Source organism: Chiloscyllium punctatum, chromosome 49 (genome assembly GCF_047496795.1).
Source record: "Chiloscyllium punctatum isolate Juve2018m chromosome 49, sChiPun1.3, whole genome shotgun sequence".
NCBI classification, from domain to species: domain Eukaryota; kingdom Metazoa; phylum Chordata; class Chondrichthyes; order Orectolobiformes; family Hemiscylliidae; genus Chiloscyllium; species Chiloscyllium punctatum.
The window spans coordinates 22,775,458-22,796,302 of NC_092787.1; the positions used below are offsets into that span (position 1 = coordinate 22,775,458).

At 44.1% G+C, this 20,845-nt stretch overlaps 1 protein-coding gene across 2 annotated transcripts; it reads right to left on the reverse strand.

The window, feature by feature from the left end:
- Nucleotides 1–3,164: 3,164 nt before the first annotated feature.
- tmem250 (transmembrane protein 250) lies at nt 3,165–14,537 on the reverse strand. 2 transcript variants are annotated; one of them, XM_072565838.1, is made up of 2 exons: nt 14,433–14,537; nt 3,165–3,833 (listed from the first exon to the last, which is right to left on the reverse strand). In XM_072565838.1, the coding sequence occupies exon 2, from the start codon at nt 3,670–3,672 to the stop codon at nt 3,253–3,255; it is 420 nt and encodes a 139-aa protein (XP_072421939.1). In that variant the 5' UTR covers nt 3,673–3,833; nt 14,433–14,537; the 3' UTR covers nt 3,165–3,252. The 2 variants fall into 2 exon arrangements, with proteins under 2 accessions (XP_072421939.1, XP_072421940.1); XM_072565839.1 differs by lacking the exon at nt 14,433–14,537 and adding an exon at nt 9,636–9,836.
- Nucleotides 14,538–20,845: the final 6,308 nt, after the last annotated feature.

The window sequence follows — 20,845 nt, forward strand, 5'->3', positions numbered from 1 at the left end:
GCCTAGGTATGGTGCACCAAATTTCAGGTGATTTCATACAACATCCATACGAACCTTTTTATAGGTATTTGAAAAGTGTACATCTGAATACAACATTTAGATATTGAATGATGTGGTGCATTAGAGCTGTCATACAACTCCATTCTTCTGATTGTAAATTATAACGTCAAAACATTTAAAAAGGAAGAAACCTTCCCAGATTAGAATGTTCAGAGCTCACTCAATCCCAAGCATGAAACAGCTGAATGAATACGAAAGAGAAGCTGAAGTATTTTGGAACTAATGAGGATTTCTCTATTAACAATTGTTTAATTTGTTCATGTTTCTGTGCTCAGAAATTCATTCAAAAAAGTCAGGATGTGAGAAATAATGGTATCACCATGTTTATTTTAATTCCTACAGTGTGTGGTGGTTGCCTCCCTACTGTTTTTACACAAAACAAAAAGTTTGAGAGGTTACCTCAGAAAGCACTGTCAACCATTGAGTGTCATCTTGCGTCACCAGTATTCAGATCCAGAACATAAGCTCGCACAACACAGATGGGAGCCTTTCAGCATATTACTCCATAGCCAGCTCTTTGATTTATCTCATTGGCTCTACAGCCCAATATGTTCACCATAGCCCTGCAAGGTTTTCCTTGTCAAGTACATATCTAACCCCTTTTGAAAGTTACTGTTAAATCTGCTGTGACAGCCCTTCCAGGCGGTGCACTATAGATCATAACAACTCGTTCTGTAAATAAAATTCACCTCATTCCCATGGCAGGTTTCAATCCCTAAAGGATATTAACAAACATGTGTTTTTCATGGCCCTGTAGCATCCTATCGATTAACTGATATTTGAAGTCTCTGTCTTGAAATTTCAAGGGGGAGGCGATGGCCGAGTGGTATTATCGTTGGACTGTTAATCCATGAGACCCAGATAACGTTCTGAGGACCTGGATTGAATCCTGCCACAGTAAATGGTGTAATCTGGATTCAATAAAAAAAAAAATTGGAATTAAGTGTCTAATGCTAATCATGAACCCATTGTTGTCAGGACAAACCCAACTGGTTCATTAATACCCTTTAGGGAAGGAAACTGCCATCCTTACTTGGTCTGGCCTACATGTGACTCCAGACCGACAGCAATGGGAATGACTCTTAACTGCCCTCTGGACAATTAGGGACCAGGAATAAATGCTGCCTAGCCGGTGATGTCCTGAACGAATAAAGTAAAAAAAAAAGTTTGCGAATCATGGCAATGTAGCCACTTTATCCATAGGTGTTTCTATGCTTCCTGCTGCCCATTACTTTAACTAACCGGAAACGTTCCATTCTGTTATTTCTGCCTTTGATTCCCTACTTTGGGCCCAGTGCAGGACTTGAGGAGATGCAGCACTGGTTTTCGAGATGGCAGGACAGCCTCTGTGGTTGGCATTGGTTAGCTGCAGCAAGCCTGACTTGATACTCCTGGTGGATTAATGTCCAGCGGTGGTTGCAACAGCTGCAACATGGTAGGCCCGGCATGTTGCTCCTAGTGGCGCAGCAATGGTGAACCTGGATTGGGACTCCTGGAATGGACTGTGATGCCAGGGTGTTTGTGGGCATAGACCCCATTGTAGAGACCCTCCACACCCCTCTCCATGTTGACTGGAGCACAAGGAAGGTAATACTTTTACTTGTATTTTAATTATATCTCAATATCTTCTGTAATTCAAAATGGCACTGGAGCATGGTGACATGTTACACTTTTCACTATTTATTTGTTAAACATAAGTGATGATAAATAATTCAATTCAACTGCTCAACGTATAATGTAAGAAAGGTACCTCACTTTCCCCCTAACACACTGCATAGTTGGCTGCCTCAAACGCTGACAGTAGTAACTTTAAAAATCTGATCTGCTTTCCCAATTTTCCCTTCAGTTTCTGCTTTCCATGTTCATGTTTATCCCTTCTACTCCAGAAAGGTTTTGCTCAGCTTTTATCTTCCCATGAACGGTCACTGGATTTCAAATGTTGACACTGATTTTCTGTCAACAGATGTTGCCAAACCTGCTGAGCTTCTCCAGGACTTTGTTTTTGTTTCTCATTTCCAGCATCTGCAGTTCTTCGCTTTTCTTTATCTTTCCATAGACTTTTCAGGCTTCCTATTGCCTAACTGAGATAGTATATTTTTTAAAAGCACGTCTTAACTCTTCCTGTCATCAACATGTTGCTGCACAGTTCCACAAGCAGGATGCAGCTTCCAACTGCTCAGTAAACTGGCTATTTAAATTGAAAACATGGAAAAGCAGATCTTTTGATCATATCCAATTCGGTCCTCACCCAACATGGAAAGGCTGCCTGAGTTGGCAGCAGCCAGAGCAGGTCACCTCAGCTTGAGTTCAGGACAGATTGGAGAAGCAGTCTAAAGGGGAGACCAGGTGCTGTCTGCTTGAAGGACTTTAATACCAAACTTTTCATTTCTTTATTTTCTAATTTATTCCTAAGAACCTTTACCTAGGCACCTTTGTACCTAAGATGGTACCATAAGTGGTGACTTTGTAAACTTTTCACTGCGAGTACATGTGACAATAAACCTAATTCTAACTTGCACACATGCATATTTTCCAGGAAGAGGGAAACAATTGCATTTCCTTTCCCCTCTTCCCAAGCCATTTGTCATGAAGAGCAATTATAGGAGTCCTATCTCTGAGGCATGAAGATCAGGTAACTTCATACAGATCTAGATTTTGGGAATCATCGTAGTTTGTGTAGCTTAATTCCAGTGTAGCCAGTTGGTTTAACATTGTGGCTTGAGACATATTGATGGAGTGCTGCACTGCTGGAGGTTTATCTTTTATATGAAACTTTAAAACAAGAAATTAACATTGTGTCCAGGATATAAAAGAGCCCACGGCACTATTCAAAGAATAGAACTAGAGTTATCCTTGGTGTCCTGGCCATATCTGGTCATTGTCACATTACTGGGTGAAAATGGGCTGTCACGTTTCTTACATTTCAACAAGTTACTTGATTGACTGTAAAGGTTTGAGAAGTTTGTGATCAAAAAGGACATTGTATAACTGCATTTTCTTTTAACACACATCAGTGGAAATAGAGCATGGGGATAAATGGAGAAAGGAAATGAGAGAGGGGGGGCAATCCTTGATTCATATATTTTAAATTAATAAATTTTTAAAAAATCAATAAATCTTTTTGCAGGATTGTAAACAATATATTTTACATCATAATGCTCATAACTTTTCTCTTTTCACATGCGCTCGTATTTACATATCGACAAAGACCATAAAACACCAGCCCAGTCCTCCAACTAGCAGCATGGTCACATGGATCCCATAGATAAAGAGTTCATTGATTGTGTTGAAATCAACACGCCTGCGCCCCAGCAACAGGAGCACTATGGACAGCTTGTACTGAAAGCGCAGAGAAACACGAATGGAGAAGTACTGGATGCAGAACAGGATGGACAGTGCCACCCACAGCATGGATGTAAAGAGACTGCAACTGAAATACAGCAGGAAGCGGACAAAGCCATACATCCACCGCGATTTCAAGTAAAGGTCAAAGTTGTTGTATTTGGTCCGGACAAGATGAGTGGTCCGTACGGGGCCGCATGCCGAGTGCAAGCATGTCGTGTGGGGGCCATGGAAAGAACGCACCCGGCGGGGGATCGGGATTACAGGCATCAAGGCAGGTTGTTACAATGTCCCCTCGTTGATTGGAGCCCCAGGAAAAGTGACTTTGCTAAAAGGAAACAAATCATCGTCTGTTACTGGTCAACAGCCTCCCACTGGTTTCCTGTGTAGCTGAAGTCTATGATCTGCCACGTCTCTTCTGAAGACTATTCCTGCAAGAGAAAAAAAGATCAAATCATAGAAAGAAAACATATAAATGAAGCATTCTTCAGTTCTACTGCAAGGTTTCCCACCATTCTCCTCATTTAGTGTTTCATCCCTCCTGAAGATGTAGAGTTATATAATGGACAGGAGCAGCAGACCACTCATCATAGGGGAGGTGGTGACACACTGCAATGTCACTGTACTAGTAATTCAGTGTACAGTGTTCTGGGGTCATGGGTCCCAATCTTACCAAGGCCGCTATTGAAACCTGAATATGGAATTTAAAACAGCGTGTCTAATAGCAACCACGTAACCAATTTTGACTGCAGGAAAAACCCATCTGTTTCACTTCTGTCCTTTAGGAAAGGAATTCGGTCATCCTCCCCGGCCTGTGACTTCAGACCCACAGCAACATGGTGGACTCTTAACTGCCCTCTGAGCAATTAGGGATGGGCAATAAAAGCTGACCAAGCCAGCAACATCTCATGAAGGAAAAAAATAATGGATGCCCACAAAGGGACAAGCCTTTCTACCCAGGTGTGCCAATGCCAATCAAGAGCAGCCATTTTACACACACTTGCAACCCTCCGCCATTATTGATCAGCCTTGTGAAACTGAATCAGAATTAAGAGTCAGCAATTTAACAGGATGGAAATAAAACAATTAAGAGTCGACCTACATTTTAGTATCCACTTGCTTATAAAGGGATCTACATAATCAGAGTGAAAGATTTTGAGTTATCATTCACAGTTAATGCTAAACCTACCCTTGACTGAGATTTTAATTCTTTGGAAACTTGGCACATTTGGTGCCCCAACAGTCCTCTTCTGTAACCTGTCCAGGTCACTGCCTCTGATTGTCTTATTAGAGCTAACTGTCCACCAAAACATAAATTAGAATAACTATTTCCAACAAGCTGATGTTTAAAAATGGGTTTCTGAAGGCGAATCTCCCTCTTTCAGGCATGTAGCTTCTTAAGTATTTCACCAATCATGATCTCTCTCCACACTGCACCAGCAGATTTGTTTTTCCGATAGTGATTAAATTAGATTCCCTACTGTATGGAAACAGGCCCTTTGGCCCAACCAGTCCACATTGACCTGTTTCCCTCTGACTAATCCACCCAACACTATGGGCAATTTAGCATGGCCAATTCACCTGACCTGCACATCTTTGGACTGTGGGAGGAAACCGGAGCACCCGGAGGAAACCCACGCAGACACGGGGAGAACGCGCAAACTCCACACAGTCAGTCGCCCAATCAAATGCTATTTTATGGGTTATACACAGCTGACCTTTTTCTTTATAAAAAAGACAAATTTTAGAACAATCTGTTAGGGATAGAGAGGAGGAAAGTAGTGTATCATTCCAGCAACAATCTTGTAAACGTGAACTGCGTCCCTTATTTCCTTCTATCTCCAATATTGCAATAATTTATAATGGGGCATATAATTTAGATACTACATAAAGTTTTGTTAAATATAACTTGTTTTAAAATCTGGCCCTCAGCTGTGCTACTGGGTTCACAATTTCTATTCTTGCTGTTAAAACAAAGGAGATACCTCAACCCAGGGGATTGGCAATGTTGTTCAGGTAGGTGAGAGGACAAGGGAAACCAAAAAAGAGATTAGAGACAATATCATCGAACACAGGCACAGAGACAGGCTATTTGGCTCAACCAATCCATTGCTGATGTCCACTCGAGCCACCTCCCAGCTTCCTCTCTCTAAATTTATCCAGGCAATCACCTATTCCTTCTCCCTCATTAGCTTGTCAAGATTCCCCTCAAATGCTTCCACACATTTTACTTCAATACTGTGGTGGTAAGTTCTAAAGGATTAGTACTAATTTACATTCATACAGCAGTTTTGAAACATAGCCAAGCATCCCAAACGCAGAACAAAGCAACCCAATTGATTGGCATCTCAACCACAAACATTCACTCCCTCCACCACTAACATCGTGAATAGTAAACACTGCTGCCACCAAGATGCATGGCAGAAATTCACCAAGGCTTCTTTGGTGGCACACTACTATCTAGAAGGACAAAGCCAGCAAATGTATGGAAACAAAACCATCTGCAAGTTCCTCTCTGAGCCACTTCTTATCATTTTTTGGAAATATATTGCCATTCCTTCCACCCAGTGTTGTTGGGTCAAAACCCTGGAACTCTGCCCAACAGCATTGTGGGTGACATCAATTCTAAATAGCATCCAGGGTTGGGCAACAATTTCTGGACCAGCCAGTGAAACCCATGTCTCAGGAATGAATAAAAAGAAAGCTGCAGAGTTAGAGGAGGAGGAATTTGGATCGAGGACAGGAATTGGGTTATGTAGGAGTTGCCCATGGCTGAAGAGAATTGTTGGTTGAGGCAGCAGTTTCCACAGTCAGAAACATGGCCTTCACGCTCATGGCAACCAGACAGGATAATGAAGTTTTTCATAGAAATCTTAGCAGGAAAGAGAAAACTTGCTGTTTAGTCAAGTATAGAAGGGAATGTCTAGATTAGATTAGATTACCTACAATGTGGAAAGAGGCCCTTCAGCCCAACAAGTCTACACCGACCCTCCGAAGAGCTACCCACCCAGACTCATTCCCCTACTTTTACCCCTGACTAATCCACCTAACTCTACAGGCAATTTAGCATGGCCAATTCACCTGACCTGCACATCTTTGGACTGTGGGAGGAAACCAGAGCACCCGGAGGAAACCCACGCAGACACGGGGAGAATGTGCAAACTCCACACAGACAGTTGCCCAAGGCAGGAATTGAACCCAGGTCCGTGGTGCTGTGAGGCAGCAGTGCTAACCACTGAGCCATCGTGCCACCGTCTAGTCCTGCCATAATTATAGGCTTTTTAAGTAATTACCATTACATATTATACATGTAGGTATACTCACATTATATGTGCAACTAACTAACATTCTTCAGACAAATGGCTAGATAGAAGTATTTAACATGATAGTACATTATTATTTATTACTAATTACGTACATAAACCATTCTTATACACATTGCCCATGTCACTAGTTTCCTCAGGTTGATCATGTGTGTGAAGTTACATTTCCAATCTTGCTAATAATACCAGCTTTTCAGTTCAGAAACACAGAGCTACTTAAGATACTGCACTCACTAAGTGTTACCCTATTCAAATACTGTACACTGATTATTTAATAAGTGCAACTCAGATGAATTACAATGGCAAGACAATAGCGGCATGATTCACAGACATCCAGTGGCATAAAATCAGTCCTGAAATAAGAATAAAAGAACTAGGAGCAGGAGCAGACAATTCAGCCCCTCAAGCCTGCTCCGCCTTTTAATGCAATAATGGTTGATCTCATCTCGGCCTCAACCTCACATTCCTGCTCGCTCTCCATAACTCGCCAACTAAAAATCGGTCTATCCCCTCCTTACATTTACTCAGTGTCCCTGCATCCTTGTACTCTGGGGTAATGAATTCCACAAATTTACAACCTCTTGAGAGAAGCAATTTCTTCTTACCTTGGTTTCCCCCTTCTCCTAAAATATTGCCCTCTCATTCTAGATTGGTCCACATGAGGAAACATCCATTCCATATCTACTTTCTCAATCTCCTTTAGCATCTTCTACACCTCAATTAGATCTCTTCTCATTCCTCTCAACTCCAGAGTGTAATCTCTCTTCACAAGACATACCCTTCATCTCTGGAATTAATCCAGTGAGCCTCCTTTGAACTGCCTCCAATACAACTAGATCCCTCCTCAAGTAAGGGGACCAAGACTGCATGTAATATTCCAGGTGCTGTCTCAACACCTACGTTTATTCTCTGTTCCTTTAAGCAATAAAGACTACAATTCTATTTTTCTTCTTTATCACGTACTGCACTTGCATACTCGTTTTCTGCTGTTCATGCACAAGGACACCCAGATCCTTCTGCATGGTGGCTCATAGTGATATCATGGTATGCAGAGCAAATGTATGATCATCAGTCAGAGGTGGTCTGACTTCACCAGAGCAATATTGCAAAAAGGAGAAGAAAAACCAGTACATTTTGGAGCTGGAATTCTACAAGCAGAGACCAAACAGGGATTCCAGAAAGGATAACAAAAATAGAAGCATTTCAGGCAGTCATCTCTCACAAACTATCCTCTCCAAAAAGGCAACACAAACTAAACCATGAAAATATCAACTAACAGGTATTGTGTTCAACTTTTTAAAATGGAAAAAAAGACTTATTATTACACAACAGCAAAGGACCAGCTTTATTTAATGGCCAACTTTCATACATTGGTAAAATTACCTTCTCTTCACACAACAGCAAAAAGTACAGTCGAGTGCAAACGCGAGGAAACCTCGATACATTTAAGCAAGAGCTGCAGAACTCTCTTCAGGTGATCCTGTCTCACTGCTTAAGTTTCACAACAAATACAGCGGAACAAGCAGAGACCAAACAGAGATTCCAGGATGCGAGCGAAAATAGGCAAGTTAGTCATCTCTCACAAAGCATTCTCTCCAAAAAGACAATTACCCGCGCCAATTCTCTCAATAGGCACAATACCCTTGGTGCCAACTTGAGAACATAAGGTGTACTCATCACCATTTCCTTATTGTAAATAAAATGAGCATGAAGGTTAATATGATTGGAATGTGGATGGACTGCTCATACTTGAGTATGGAAGAAATAATACCTCCAAGGTCCAAAGTATAAGATGTTAGTCAATGATCCTTCTGTGTTGAAGAGCATTTTTTGGATTGAGTCTCTCAAATTACTTTTGAATTTTCTGCTCGATGAAAGTTGTTCTAAGTTTTCAATAAAGGAATGCGGGACAGGATATTTTGGGGGTCACAATTCCAATGCCAAGATCAAATGGAAGACCTGGCCCTTCACCAGAATGGTCAGTGAGCAGGCTCCTGACACTGGAGGGTCAATAGGCGGCTTACTGGTGCTGTCAGAGCAGCAGCTTGCCAATGAAGTAAAGGGAGAAGGTACCTCAACGGGGCAAGTATGCAAATAGGTGAAGCAATCGGTTACACAAGAGCTTCCAGAGGTCCTGAGCTTTAATTGAGGCCAGTGTGAAGGGATTAAGACATGCTCTGGCAAGAATGATCCTATATTGCAGAATTGTTACAGTGCAGAAGCAGCCATTTGATCAGTCATTTTTGCACCTTTCTCCACAAGTAACTCACCTGGTACCACTCCCTCCCCTTCTGCCCAGTCCTGCATTTTCTTCCTTTTCAAATAAACATCCGATTCCCTTGGGAATGCTTTGATTTGAATGTGAATCAAACAAATTCTCAGCCAGTATATTCCAGACCCTAACCACACACTGCATGAAGAAAGCATTTTCTCATCACTTTTGCCAACTATGTTAAATCTTTGCCCTCTTGTTTTTGATCCTTTCAGGAGTGGGAAAGGTTTCTCCCTTTCTACTCTGTCCAGATCCCTGCTCTGCTATTCAATTGGATCCTGACACATGTGTATGTACCACACACAATTGGATCCTGATTATCTGCTTCAACTCCACTTTCCTGCAATATCTCCACATCCCTTAATACCAATAGTTTCCAGAAACCTATCGATTTCTTTCTTGAACATGCTCAATGATTGACCTTCCACAGCCCTCGGAAGTTGTCTCCCACAGCCCTCTAGGGGTGGGTGGCAAAAGCTATTGCTTGAATCACAATTCATGTATGTATGTATTCCTATCAACAGGCTCTTCCCTACCCACCACCCCACACCAAGGTCTGGTCCCTGTTGGTGCTCCTGCCACCCCACTAATACCCCCCTGCCTCACCAAAACCCCTACAATGATACCTCCTTACTCACCTAGTGCTAGGTTCCCAGACTTAGACAGCGGGGACTACTTACAGTCCCATATCTCTCTTTTCTGTCTGGACCCCTCATGATCTCCTCTTAATGGAAAACAGACATAGCTTGGAAAATTTATCTTCATAATTGAAGTTTCTCATCTCCTTATGAACCTCTTCTGCACTTGCTGCAATGCATGCACATCCTATAAAATTAAAAATGATTTGCGTGAAATTATTTAAGTCGGTTTAAGTCCACTTTTAAAAGCTGCATAAAGGCTTTGTTTCACGTCCAGTTTCTAAGGCCATCCTCAGATGGTCTCACACTGCCTTGGTCAAATCAAAACATGACTCTAGAAACGTATACGATACCTTCCAGTGAAACTAGTTCACAGCAGTGCTACAGACACAGTATAAATATAGCATTAAGTGCATCAGTATCAGTAACTTGAATATACATCCTGGGCGGCACGGTGGCACAGTGGTTAGCACTGCTGCCTCACAGCGCCAGAGACCCGGGTTCAATTCCCGCCTCAGGCGACTGACTGTGTGGAGTTTGCACGTTCTCCCAGTGTCTGCGTGGGTTTCCTCCGGGTGCTCCGGTTTCCTCCCACAGTCCAAAAGATGTGCAGGTCAGGTGAATTGGCCATTGCTAAAATTGCCCATAGTGTTAGGTAAGGGGTAGATGTAGGGGTAGGGGTATGGGTGGGTTACGCTTCGGCGGGGCGGTGTGGACTTGTTGGGCCGAAGGGCCTGTTTCCACACTGTAAGTAATCTAATCTAATCTAATAAAATATCTAATGACATCACTGTGACAGCCAATGAGTAGGAAGATGGGCAGGATTTATGGCTGAACCAACAGCAGAATCTATTTTAACAGAACGCTATAGAGTAATCATTCTCCATAGTTTACTTAAAGAACCTCAATAAACTACTGCAACAGAATTTATGGCCAAGCCTACAGAAACATCTTTGACAGAAGCAGGCGATTTCTCCAGCAGAGTATCATGAATGGAGTCGCAATGTTGTAATGTGATTGAAAGTGAATTTGCTTATAGTACAGGGAGGGGCCTTTATTTGAAATCTTTATTTAAATCTTAATGTGTCAGTCACAGGTAAGGGTTTTATGAACATGGTCTAACTACATTACGGTTTCACTTTTTGGACCTGATATTATAATAGACTTCCATTATAATACAAACTATGTACTTAGAAAAACAATGCCAGTTACTTAGAGTAAGGGATAGGTGACTTATCAATTATTTTGATGTTCGTCAGGAATAGTGGTGTTTGAGTAACTAGCCAAAACACTTTTCATTTACATGCAGTACTTCCTACAATTTAAGTCACTGAAGTAGAACTAATTTCAAAGAACATTTCTTTTGCAAACACAATATTTGCATTTCAGTACAGGAGGCCTTTATCGAGAGATGAGAGTTCTGTTTTACATTTGCCAATTTGAATACACTCTTCCTTGTTCATTCTTGACATTACAATTGGAAGAGAGCAGGAACAGTTAAAGGCTGTATCAGAAAGTGCAATCACGTTGCAGACAGTAGCAAAGAATGCAAAGCAAGACCAGAAGACCCACAATATCTACCAAGAGTTACAAACTGACTCAGATCACAGCAAGGAACTTCCTGGATGCATTTTTCTATTCCTCAGTTGTTTCAATGTTAACAATGCAAAACTTGGGAGATTTCTGAAGTGAGAAGGAGATCCAACCCGAGAGGACAGAAGATACAAAAGCTTAAACACACGTACCAACAGATTCAAGAACAGCTTCTTCCTCGCTATTATGGTCTCAAACTTAATTACAAATTTGTTCTCGAAGGTGAGGGTGGAGACAGCAGGGTAAAGCAGACCATTGAAAGTGAAAAAAAGCTGTTTTTGCCACAGGAGGTGCATATATGACATCTATTTCTAAACTGTTTGAAGAAAATGTGAGTACTAAAAGCAAAGAATTCTAAATGTTAGTGGAAAATGCCAAGAGGAGGGATTGGAAAATTCTATCCTAATAAAAGACATTTCTAGAAGAATTTAACATTAAGTGGGAGGAAGAAATTACAACTGCGCAGGGCTTCAGTGAAGTTATATCTGGAATACTGTATCCAGTTTTGGTCTCTATACTTAAGGAAGGACACACCTGCACTGGAGGTACAGATAGTAGATCAGCACCTTGGTTGAGGTGATTTTCCTACAGTAAGGGGTTGAATAATTTGCATCAATATTTTCCGGATTTTGGAAGAGATAATTCCATTGAAACATACAATACCCTGAGGGTTTGACAGCATTGAGGCAGAGAGATTGTTTCCACTGGTTGGAGAATCTAAAATCATGAGAAGGGCCTGATCAAGTTGGACTAAGGTGATGAGAAATCACTTCACTCCAATGACTGTGAATCTTTGGAAATATCAAAAATGAATGATGGAGCATCCATAATCTTCTGTAATTTATTTGAGACTCCAACAGACAGATATTTGATGTCAAGGGATATGAGGACAGGGAAGAAATGTGGAAATGAAGCCCAAGATCAGTCGCAATTAACTACAGAGCAAACCATATGGTCTTTTCTTGCTTCTATTTGTTGTGTGGATCTGGAAAAACTACTCTCAGTCATGCCAGGCTAGCAGAAAGGGATTCAAGTGCAAAGATGCGATAAGTAAATTTAAGGCTGATTTTTTTTTTAGTTAAAAAGATGACCAGATTTCAGAAAAGACTTGCATTAAGACTGCTCACTATTCCAGGATTAACCTGGGGAAATACCTTTATCAGGCAGAATTCTTTCATTGTACTTAGTATGGTATCCTAGAGGTTTCTTATTAGAAATGAAGTAGTCTAGCTTAATCAATCTTTTGTCATAGCACACCTTTTCAACACACGGCTGTTCCTTTATGCCACATTGAAGGGTTGCTTATTCTTCAAACAATTTGCTTATTTTTAAAAAATCTTCAAATAATAAATTAACTTCCTCAAATTCCTTTTCTTAAAATAAAGGGGAACACGATCAATAATCCTGGAATGACAACCAGTATCAATATATATAAACATATGCCATTAATACTTAAAACCAAAACACAAATGGCACACAAATATCCTTTCGTAGGAACAAAAACCCACACACGTCTCTCTCAACAACTTGAGCCTGTGGGAAAGAATGTTCAAAATTGAGAGAGCAGGATAAGTAAATCAACTTTGAATAAACAAACATCCAAAAGGGCTTTTGCCCGAAACGTCGATTTCGAAGCTACTTGGATGCTGCCTGAACTGCTGTGCTCTTCCAGCACCACTAATCCAGAATCCACAATCCAGCCCCAGCCCCTAGTGCCAGTGCCGGTGCCCCTGCGCCAGTCCCTGCCCCCAGCTCCCAGGCGCCCCAGCACCCGGTGCCCATGCCCCTGCCACAGTCCCAGTCCCCAGTGCCCCTGCCCTAGTCCCTGTCCCTGTCCCTGTCCCTAGCCCCTAGCCCCTAGCCCAATTCCCTGCCCCAGCCCCCAGCCCCAACCCCAGCCCCAGCCCCATTCCCATTCCCAGCCCCAGCCCCAGCCCCAGCCCCCAGCCCCATTGCCTGTCCCTGCCCTAGGTCACAGGTCACAGGCCCCAGGCCCCATGCCCCCAGCCCCATTCCCATTCCCCAGCCTCCATCCCCCATCCCCCATCCCCATTCCCATTCCCCAGCCCTCATCCCCCAGCCCCATTCCCATTCCCCAGCCCCCATCCCCCAGCCCCATTCCCATTCCCCAGCCCCCATCCCCCAGCCCCATTCCCATTCCCCAGCCCCCATTCCCATTCCCCAGCCCCCATTCCCATTCCCCAGCCCCCATTCCCCAGCCCCCATCCCCCAGCCCCCATTCCCCAGCCCCCATTCCCCAGCCCCCATCCCCCAGCCCCCATCCCCCAGCCCCCATTCCCCAGCCCCCATTCCCCAGCCCCCATCCCCCAGCCCCATTCCCATTCCCCAGCCCCCATTCCCCAGCCCCCAGCCCCCATTCCCCAGCCCCCATCCCCCAGCCCCCATCCCCCAGCCCCATTCCCATTCCCCAGCCCCCAGCCCCATTCCCATTCCCCAGCCCCCATTCCCATTCCCCAGCCCCCAGCCCCCATTCCCCAGCCCCCATCCCCCAGCCCCCATTCCCCAGCCCCCATTCCCCAGCCCCATTCCCATTCCCCAGCCCCCATTCCCCAGCCCCCAGCCCCATTCCCATTCCCCAGCCCCCATTCCCCAGCCCCCAGCCCCATTCCCATTCCCCAGCCCCCATCCCCCAGCCCCCATTCCCCAGCCCCCATTCCCCAGCCCCATTCCCATTCCCCAGCCCCCATTCCCATTCCCCAGCCCCCATTCCCCATTCCCCAGCCCCCATTCCCATTCCCCAGCCCCCATTCCCCATTCCCCATTCCCCAGCCCCCATCCCCCAGCCCCATTCCCATTCCCATTCCCCAGCCCCCAGCCCCCAGCCCCATTCCCATTCCCCAGCCCCCATTCCCCAGCCCCCATTCCCCAGCCCCCATTCCCCAGCCCCCAGCCCCATTCCCATTCCCCAGCCCCCATTCCCATTCCCCAGCCCCCATTCCCATTCCCCAGCCCCCATTCCCCATTCCCCAGCCCCCATTCCCCATTCCCCAGCCCCCAGCCCCATTGCCTGTCCCTGCCCTAGGCCCCAGGCCCCGGCCCCGGGCCCGGCCCCCTCTCCACTCCCCGCCCTGTTCCTCCCCTTCCTCAGGCGCTAGAGCAGCACTCTCAGGATATTACTCTCAGGATATTACTCTCAGGGTATTACTGCCAGACACCTCTCGCTCCTGTTTCCGTTTTACTTACATGTTGAGCCCAGTAACTAATAACATTGGCGCTGTTTGTAAACGGGAGGCTTGTTCCCATCTCCTCAGTGACCGGTCACATCTTACGGCAGGTCGCAAAGAGCAGCGGCAGACCGCCCCCTGGAGGACGAAGTGTGAACTACATAGAGCTCACATGGGCAACAGATACATGCTCATGTAGAACACACACAGATACATGCTCATGTAGCACACACACAGATACATGCTCATGTAGCACACACAGATACATGCTCATGTAGCACACACACAGATACATGCTCATGTACCACACATACAGATACATGCTCATGTAGAACACACACAGTTACATACTCATGTAGCACACACAGATACATACTCATGTAGCACACACAGATACATGCTCATGTAGCACACACACAGATACATGCTCATGTAGCACACACAGATACATGCTCATGTAGCACACACACAGATACATGCTCATGTACCACACATACAGATACATGCTCATGTAGCACACACAGATACATGCTCATGTAGAACACACACAGTTACATACTCATGTAGCACACACAGATACATACTCATGTAGCACACACAGATACATGCTCATGTAGCACACACACAGATACATGCTCATGTAGCACACACACAGATACATGCTCATGTAGCACACACAGATACATGCTCATGTAGCACACACACAGATACATGCTCATGTACCACACATACAGATACATGCTCATGTACCACACATACAGATACATGCTCATGTAGAACACACACAGTTACATACTCATGTAGCACACACAGATACATACTCATGTAGCACACACAGATACATGCTCATGTAGCACACACACAGATACATGCTCATGTAGCACACACAGATACATGCTCATGTAGCACACACACAGATACATGCTCATGTACCACACATACAGATACATGCTCATGTACCACAAACACAGATACATGCTCATGTACCACACATAGATACATGCTCATGTACCACAAACACAGATACATGCTCATGTAGCACACACAGATACATGCTCATGTAGCGCGCACACAGATACATGCTCATGTAGCACACACAGAGATACATGCTCATGTACCACACATACAGATACATGCTCATGTACCACACATACAGATACATGCTCATGCACCACATACACAGATACATGCTCATGTACCACACATGCAGATACATGCTCATGTACCACATACACAGATACATGCTCATGTAGCACACACACAGATACATGCTCATGTAGCACACAGAGATACATGCTCATGTACCACATACACAGATACATGCTCATGTCGCACACACACAGATACATGCTCATGTAGCACACAGAGATACATGCTCATCTACCACATACACAGATACATGCTCATGTCGCACACACACAGATACATGCTCATGTAGCACACACACAGTTACATGCTCCTGTACCACAAACAGGTACATGCTCATGTAGCACACACACAGTTACATGCTCATGTACCACACAGAGATACATGCTCATGTACCACACATGGATCAATGCTCATGTACCACACACAGTCATGTAGCACACAGATACATGCTCATGTTACACACACACGGATACATGCTCATGTAGCACACACAGATACATGCTCATGTAGCACACACACAGATACATTCTCATGTAGAACACACACAGTTACATACTCATGTATCACACACAGATACATGCTCATGTAGCGCGCACACAGATACATGCTCATGTAGCACACACAGAGATACATGCTCATGTACCACACATACAGATACATGCTCATGTACCACACATACAGATACATGCTCATGCACCACATACACAGATACATGCTCATGTACCACACATGCAGATACATGCTCATGTACCACACAGACAGATACATGCTCATGTAGCACACACACAGATACATGCTCATGTAGCACACAGAGATACATGCTCATCTACCACATACACAGATACATGCTCATGTCGCACACACACAGATACATGCTCATGTAGCACACACACAGTTACATGCTCCTGTACCACAAACAGGTACATGCTCATGTAGCACACACACAGTTACATGCTCATGTACCACACAGAGATACATGCTCATGTACCACACATGGATCAATGCTCATGTACCACACACAGTCATGTAGCACACAGATACATGCTCATGTTACACACACACGGATACATGCTCATGTAGCACACACAGATACATGCTCATGTAGCACACAGAGATACATGCTCATGTAGCACACACACAGATACATGCTCATGTGGCACACACACAGATACATGCTCATGTAGTACACACAGATACATGCTCATGTAGCACAGAGTGATACAAGCTCATGTCGCACACACAGATACATGCTCATGTAGCACACACAGATACATGCTCATATAGCACACACAGATACATGCTCATGTAGCACAGAGAGATACAAGCTCATGTAGCACACACACAGATACAGGCTCATGTAGCACACAGATACATGCTCATGTAGCACACAGATACATGCTCATGTAGCACACACACAGATACATGCTCATGTACCACACACACAGACACATGCTCATGTAGGACACACATAGATACATGCTCATGTAGCACACACAGATACATGTTAATGTAGCACAGAGAGATACAAGCTCATGTAGCACACACACAGATACATGCTCATGTAGCACACACACAGATACATGCTCATGTAGCACACACACAGATACATGCTCATGTAGCACACACACAGAAACATGCTCATGTAGCACACACACAGATACATGCTCATGTAGCACACACACAGATACATGCTCATGTAGCACACACACAGATACATGCTCATGTAGCACACACACAGACACATGCTCATGTAGCACACACACAGATACATGCTCATGTAGCACACACACAGATACATGCTCATGTAGCACACACACAGATACATGCTCATGTAGCGCACACACAGATAAATGCTCATGTACCACACACACAGATACATGCTCATGTAGCGCACACACAGATAAATGCTCATGTACCACACACACAGATACATGCTCATGTAGCGCACACACAGATACATGCTCATGTACCGCACACACAGATACATGCTCATGTAGCACACACACAGATGCATGTTCATATACCACACACACAGATATATGGTCATGTACCACACACACAAATCCATGCTCATGTATCACACACACAGATATATGGTCATGTACCACACACACAGATACATGCTCATGTACCACACACTCAGATTCATGCTCATGTAGCACACGCAGATACATGTTCATATAGCACACACAGAGATTCATGCTCATGTAGCACACACACAGATACATGCTAATGTACCACACACTCAGATACGTGCTCATGTAGCACACACAGATACATGCTCATGTAGCACACACACAGATACGTGCTCATGTAGCACACACAGATACATGCTCATGTAGCACACACACAGATACGTGCTCATGTAGCACACACAGATACATGCTCATGTAGCACACACACAGATACATGCTCATGTAGCACACACACAGATACATGCTCATGTACCACACACACAGATACATGCTCATGTAACATACGCAGCTACATCCTCATGTAGCGCACACAGAGATACATGCTCATTTACCACACATGGATCAATGCTCATGTAGCACACACACAGATACATGCTCTTGTAGCACACACACAGATACATGCTCTTGTAGCACACACAGAGATACATGCTCATGTACCACACATGGATCAATGCTCATGTACCACACACACAGATACATGCTCATGTAACATACACAGCTACATCCTCATGTAGCGCACACAGAGGTACATGCTCATTTACCACACATGGATCAATGCTCATGTAGCACACACACAGAGATACATGCTCTTGTAGCACACACAGAGATACATGCTCTTGTAGCACACACAGAGAAACATGCTCTTGTAGCACACACACAGATACATGCTCATGTACCACACACAGATACATGCTCATGTAGCGAACACACAGAAACATGCTCATGTAGCACACAGAGATACATGCTCATGTTCCACGCACACACAGATACATGCTCATGTACCACACATATATACATGCTCATGTAGCGCGCACAGATACATGCTCATGTAGCACAAACACAGATACATGCTCATGTACCACATACAGAAACACGCACATGCAGCACACACACAGATATATGCTCATGAAGCAAACACTGATATATGCTCATGTAGCGCACACACACAGATACATGCTCATGGAGCACACAGAGATACATGCTCATGTAGCACACACACAGATGCATGTTCATATACCACACACAGAGAGATACATTCTCATGTACCACACACAGAGATACATGCTCATGTAGCACACACAGAGATGCATGTTCATACACCACACACAGAGAGATACATTCTCATGTACCACACACACAGATACATGCTCATGTAGCACACACACAGAAATATGCTCATGTACCACACACAGAAACATGCTCATGTAGCACGCACAGAGATCCATGCTCATGTATCACACACACAGATATATGGTCATGTACCACACACACAGATACATGCTCATGTACCACACACAGAGAGATGCATTCTCATGTACCACACACTCAGTTGCATGCTAATGTAGCACACACAGATACATGCTCATGTACCACAAACAGATACAAGCTCATGTAGCACACACACAGATACATGCTCATGTACCATACACAGCTACATACTCATGTAGCACACACACAGAAATATGCTGATGTACCACACACAGAAACATGCTCATGTATCACACACATAGATATATGGTCATGTACCACACACACAGATACATTCTCATGTACCACACACTCAGATGCATGCTAATGTAGCACACACACAGATACGTGCTCATGTAGCACACACAGAGATTCATGCTCATGTAGCACACACACGGATACATGCTAATGTACCACACACACAGATACATGCTCATGTACCACACACTCAGATACATGCTCATGTAGCACACACACTGATAAATGCTCATGTAGCACACGCAGATACATGTTCATGTAACATACGCAGCTACATCCTCATGTAGCGCACACAGAGATACATGCTCATTTACCACACACACAGATACATGCTCATGTAACATACGCAGCTACATCCTCATGTAGCGCACACAGAGATACATGCTCATTTACCACACATGGATCAATGCTCATGTAGCACACACAGAGAAACATGCTCTTGTAGCACACACACAGATACATGCTCATGTACCACACACAGATACATGCTCCTGTAGCACACACAGAGATACATGCTCTTGTAGCACACACAGAGAAACATGCTCTTGTAGCACACACAGAGATACATGCTCATGTACCACACATGGATCAATGATCATGTACCACACACACAGATACATGCTCATGTAACATACACAGCTACATCCTCATGTAACGCACACAGAGATACATGCTCATTTACCACACATGGATCAATGCTCATGTAGCACACACACAGATACATGCTCTTGTAGCACACACAGAGATACATGCTCTTGTAGCACACACACAGATACATGCTCATGTACCACACACAGATACATGCTCATGTAGCGAACACACAGAAACATGCTCATGTAGCACACACACAGATACATGCTCATGTACCACACATATATACATGCTCATGTAGCGCGCACAGATACATGCTCATGTAGCACACACACAGATACATGCTCATGTACCACATACAGAAACACGCACATGTAGCACACACACAGATATATGCTCATGAAGCACACACTGATATATGCTCATGTAGCGCACACACACAGATACATGCTCATGTATCACACACACAGATATATGGTCATGTACCACACACACAGATACATGCTCATGTACCACAAACAGATACAAGCTCATGTAGCACACACACAGATACATGCTCATGTACCACACACACAAATACATGCTCATGTACCATACACAGCTACATGCTCATGTAGCACACACACAGAAATATGCTGATGTACCACACACAGAAACATGCTCATGTAGCACGCACACAAATCCATGCTCATGTATCACACACATAGATATATGGTCATGTATCACACACACAGATACATTCTCATGTACCACACACTCAGATGCATGCTAATGTAGCACACACAGATACATGCTCATGTAGCACACACACAGATACGTGCTCATGTAGCACACACACGGATACATGCTAATGTACCACACACACAGATACATGCTCATGTACCACACACTCAGATGCATGCTCATGTAGCACACACAGATACATGCTCATGTAGCACACACACAGATACGTGCTCATGTAGCACACACACAGATAAATGCTCATGTAGCA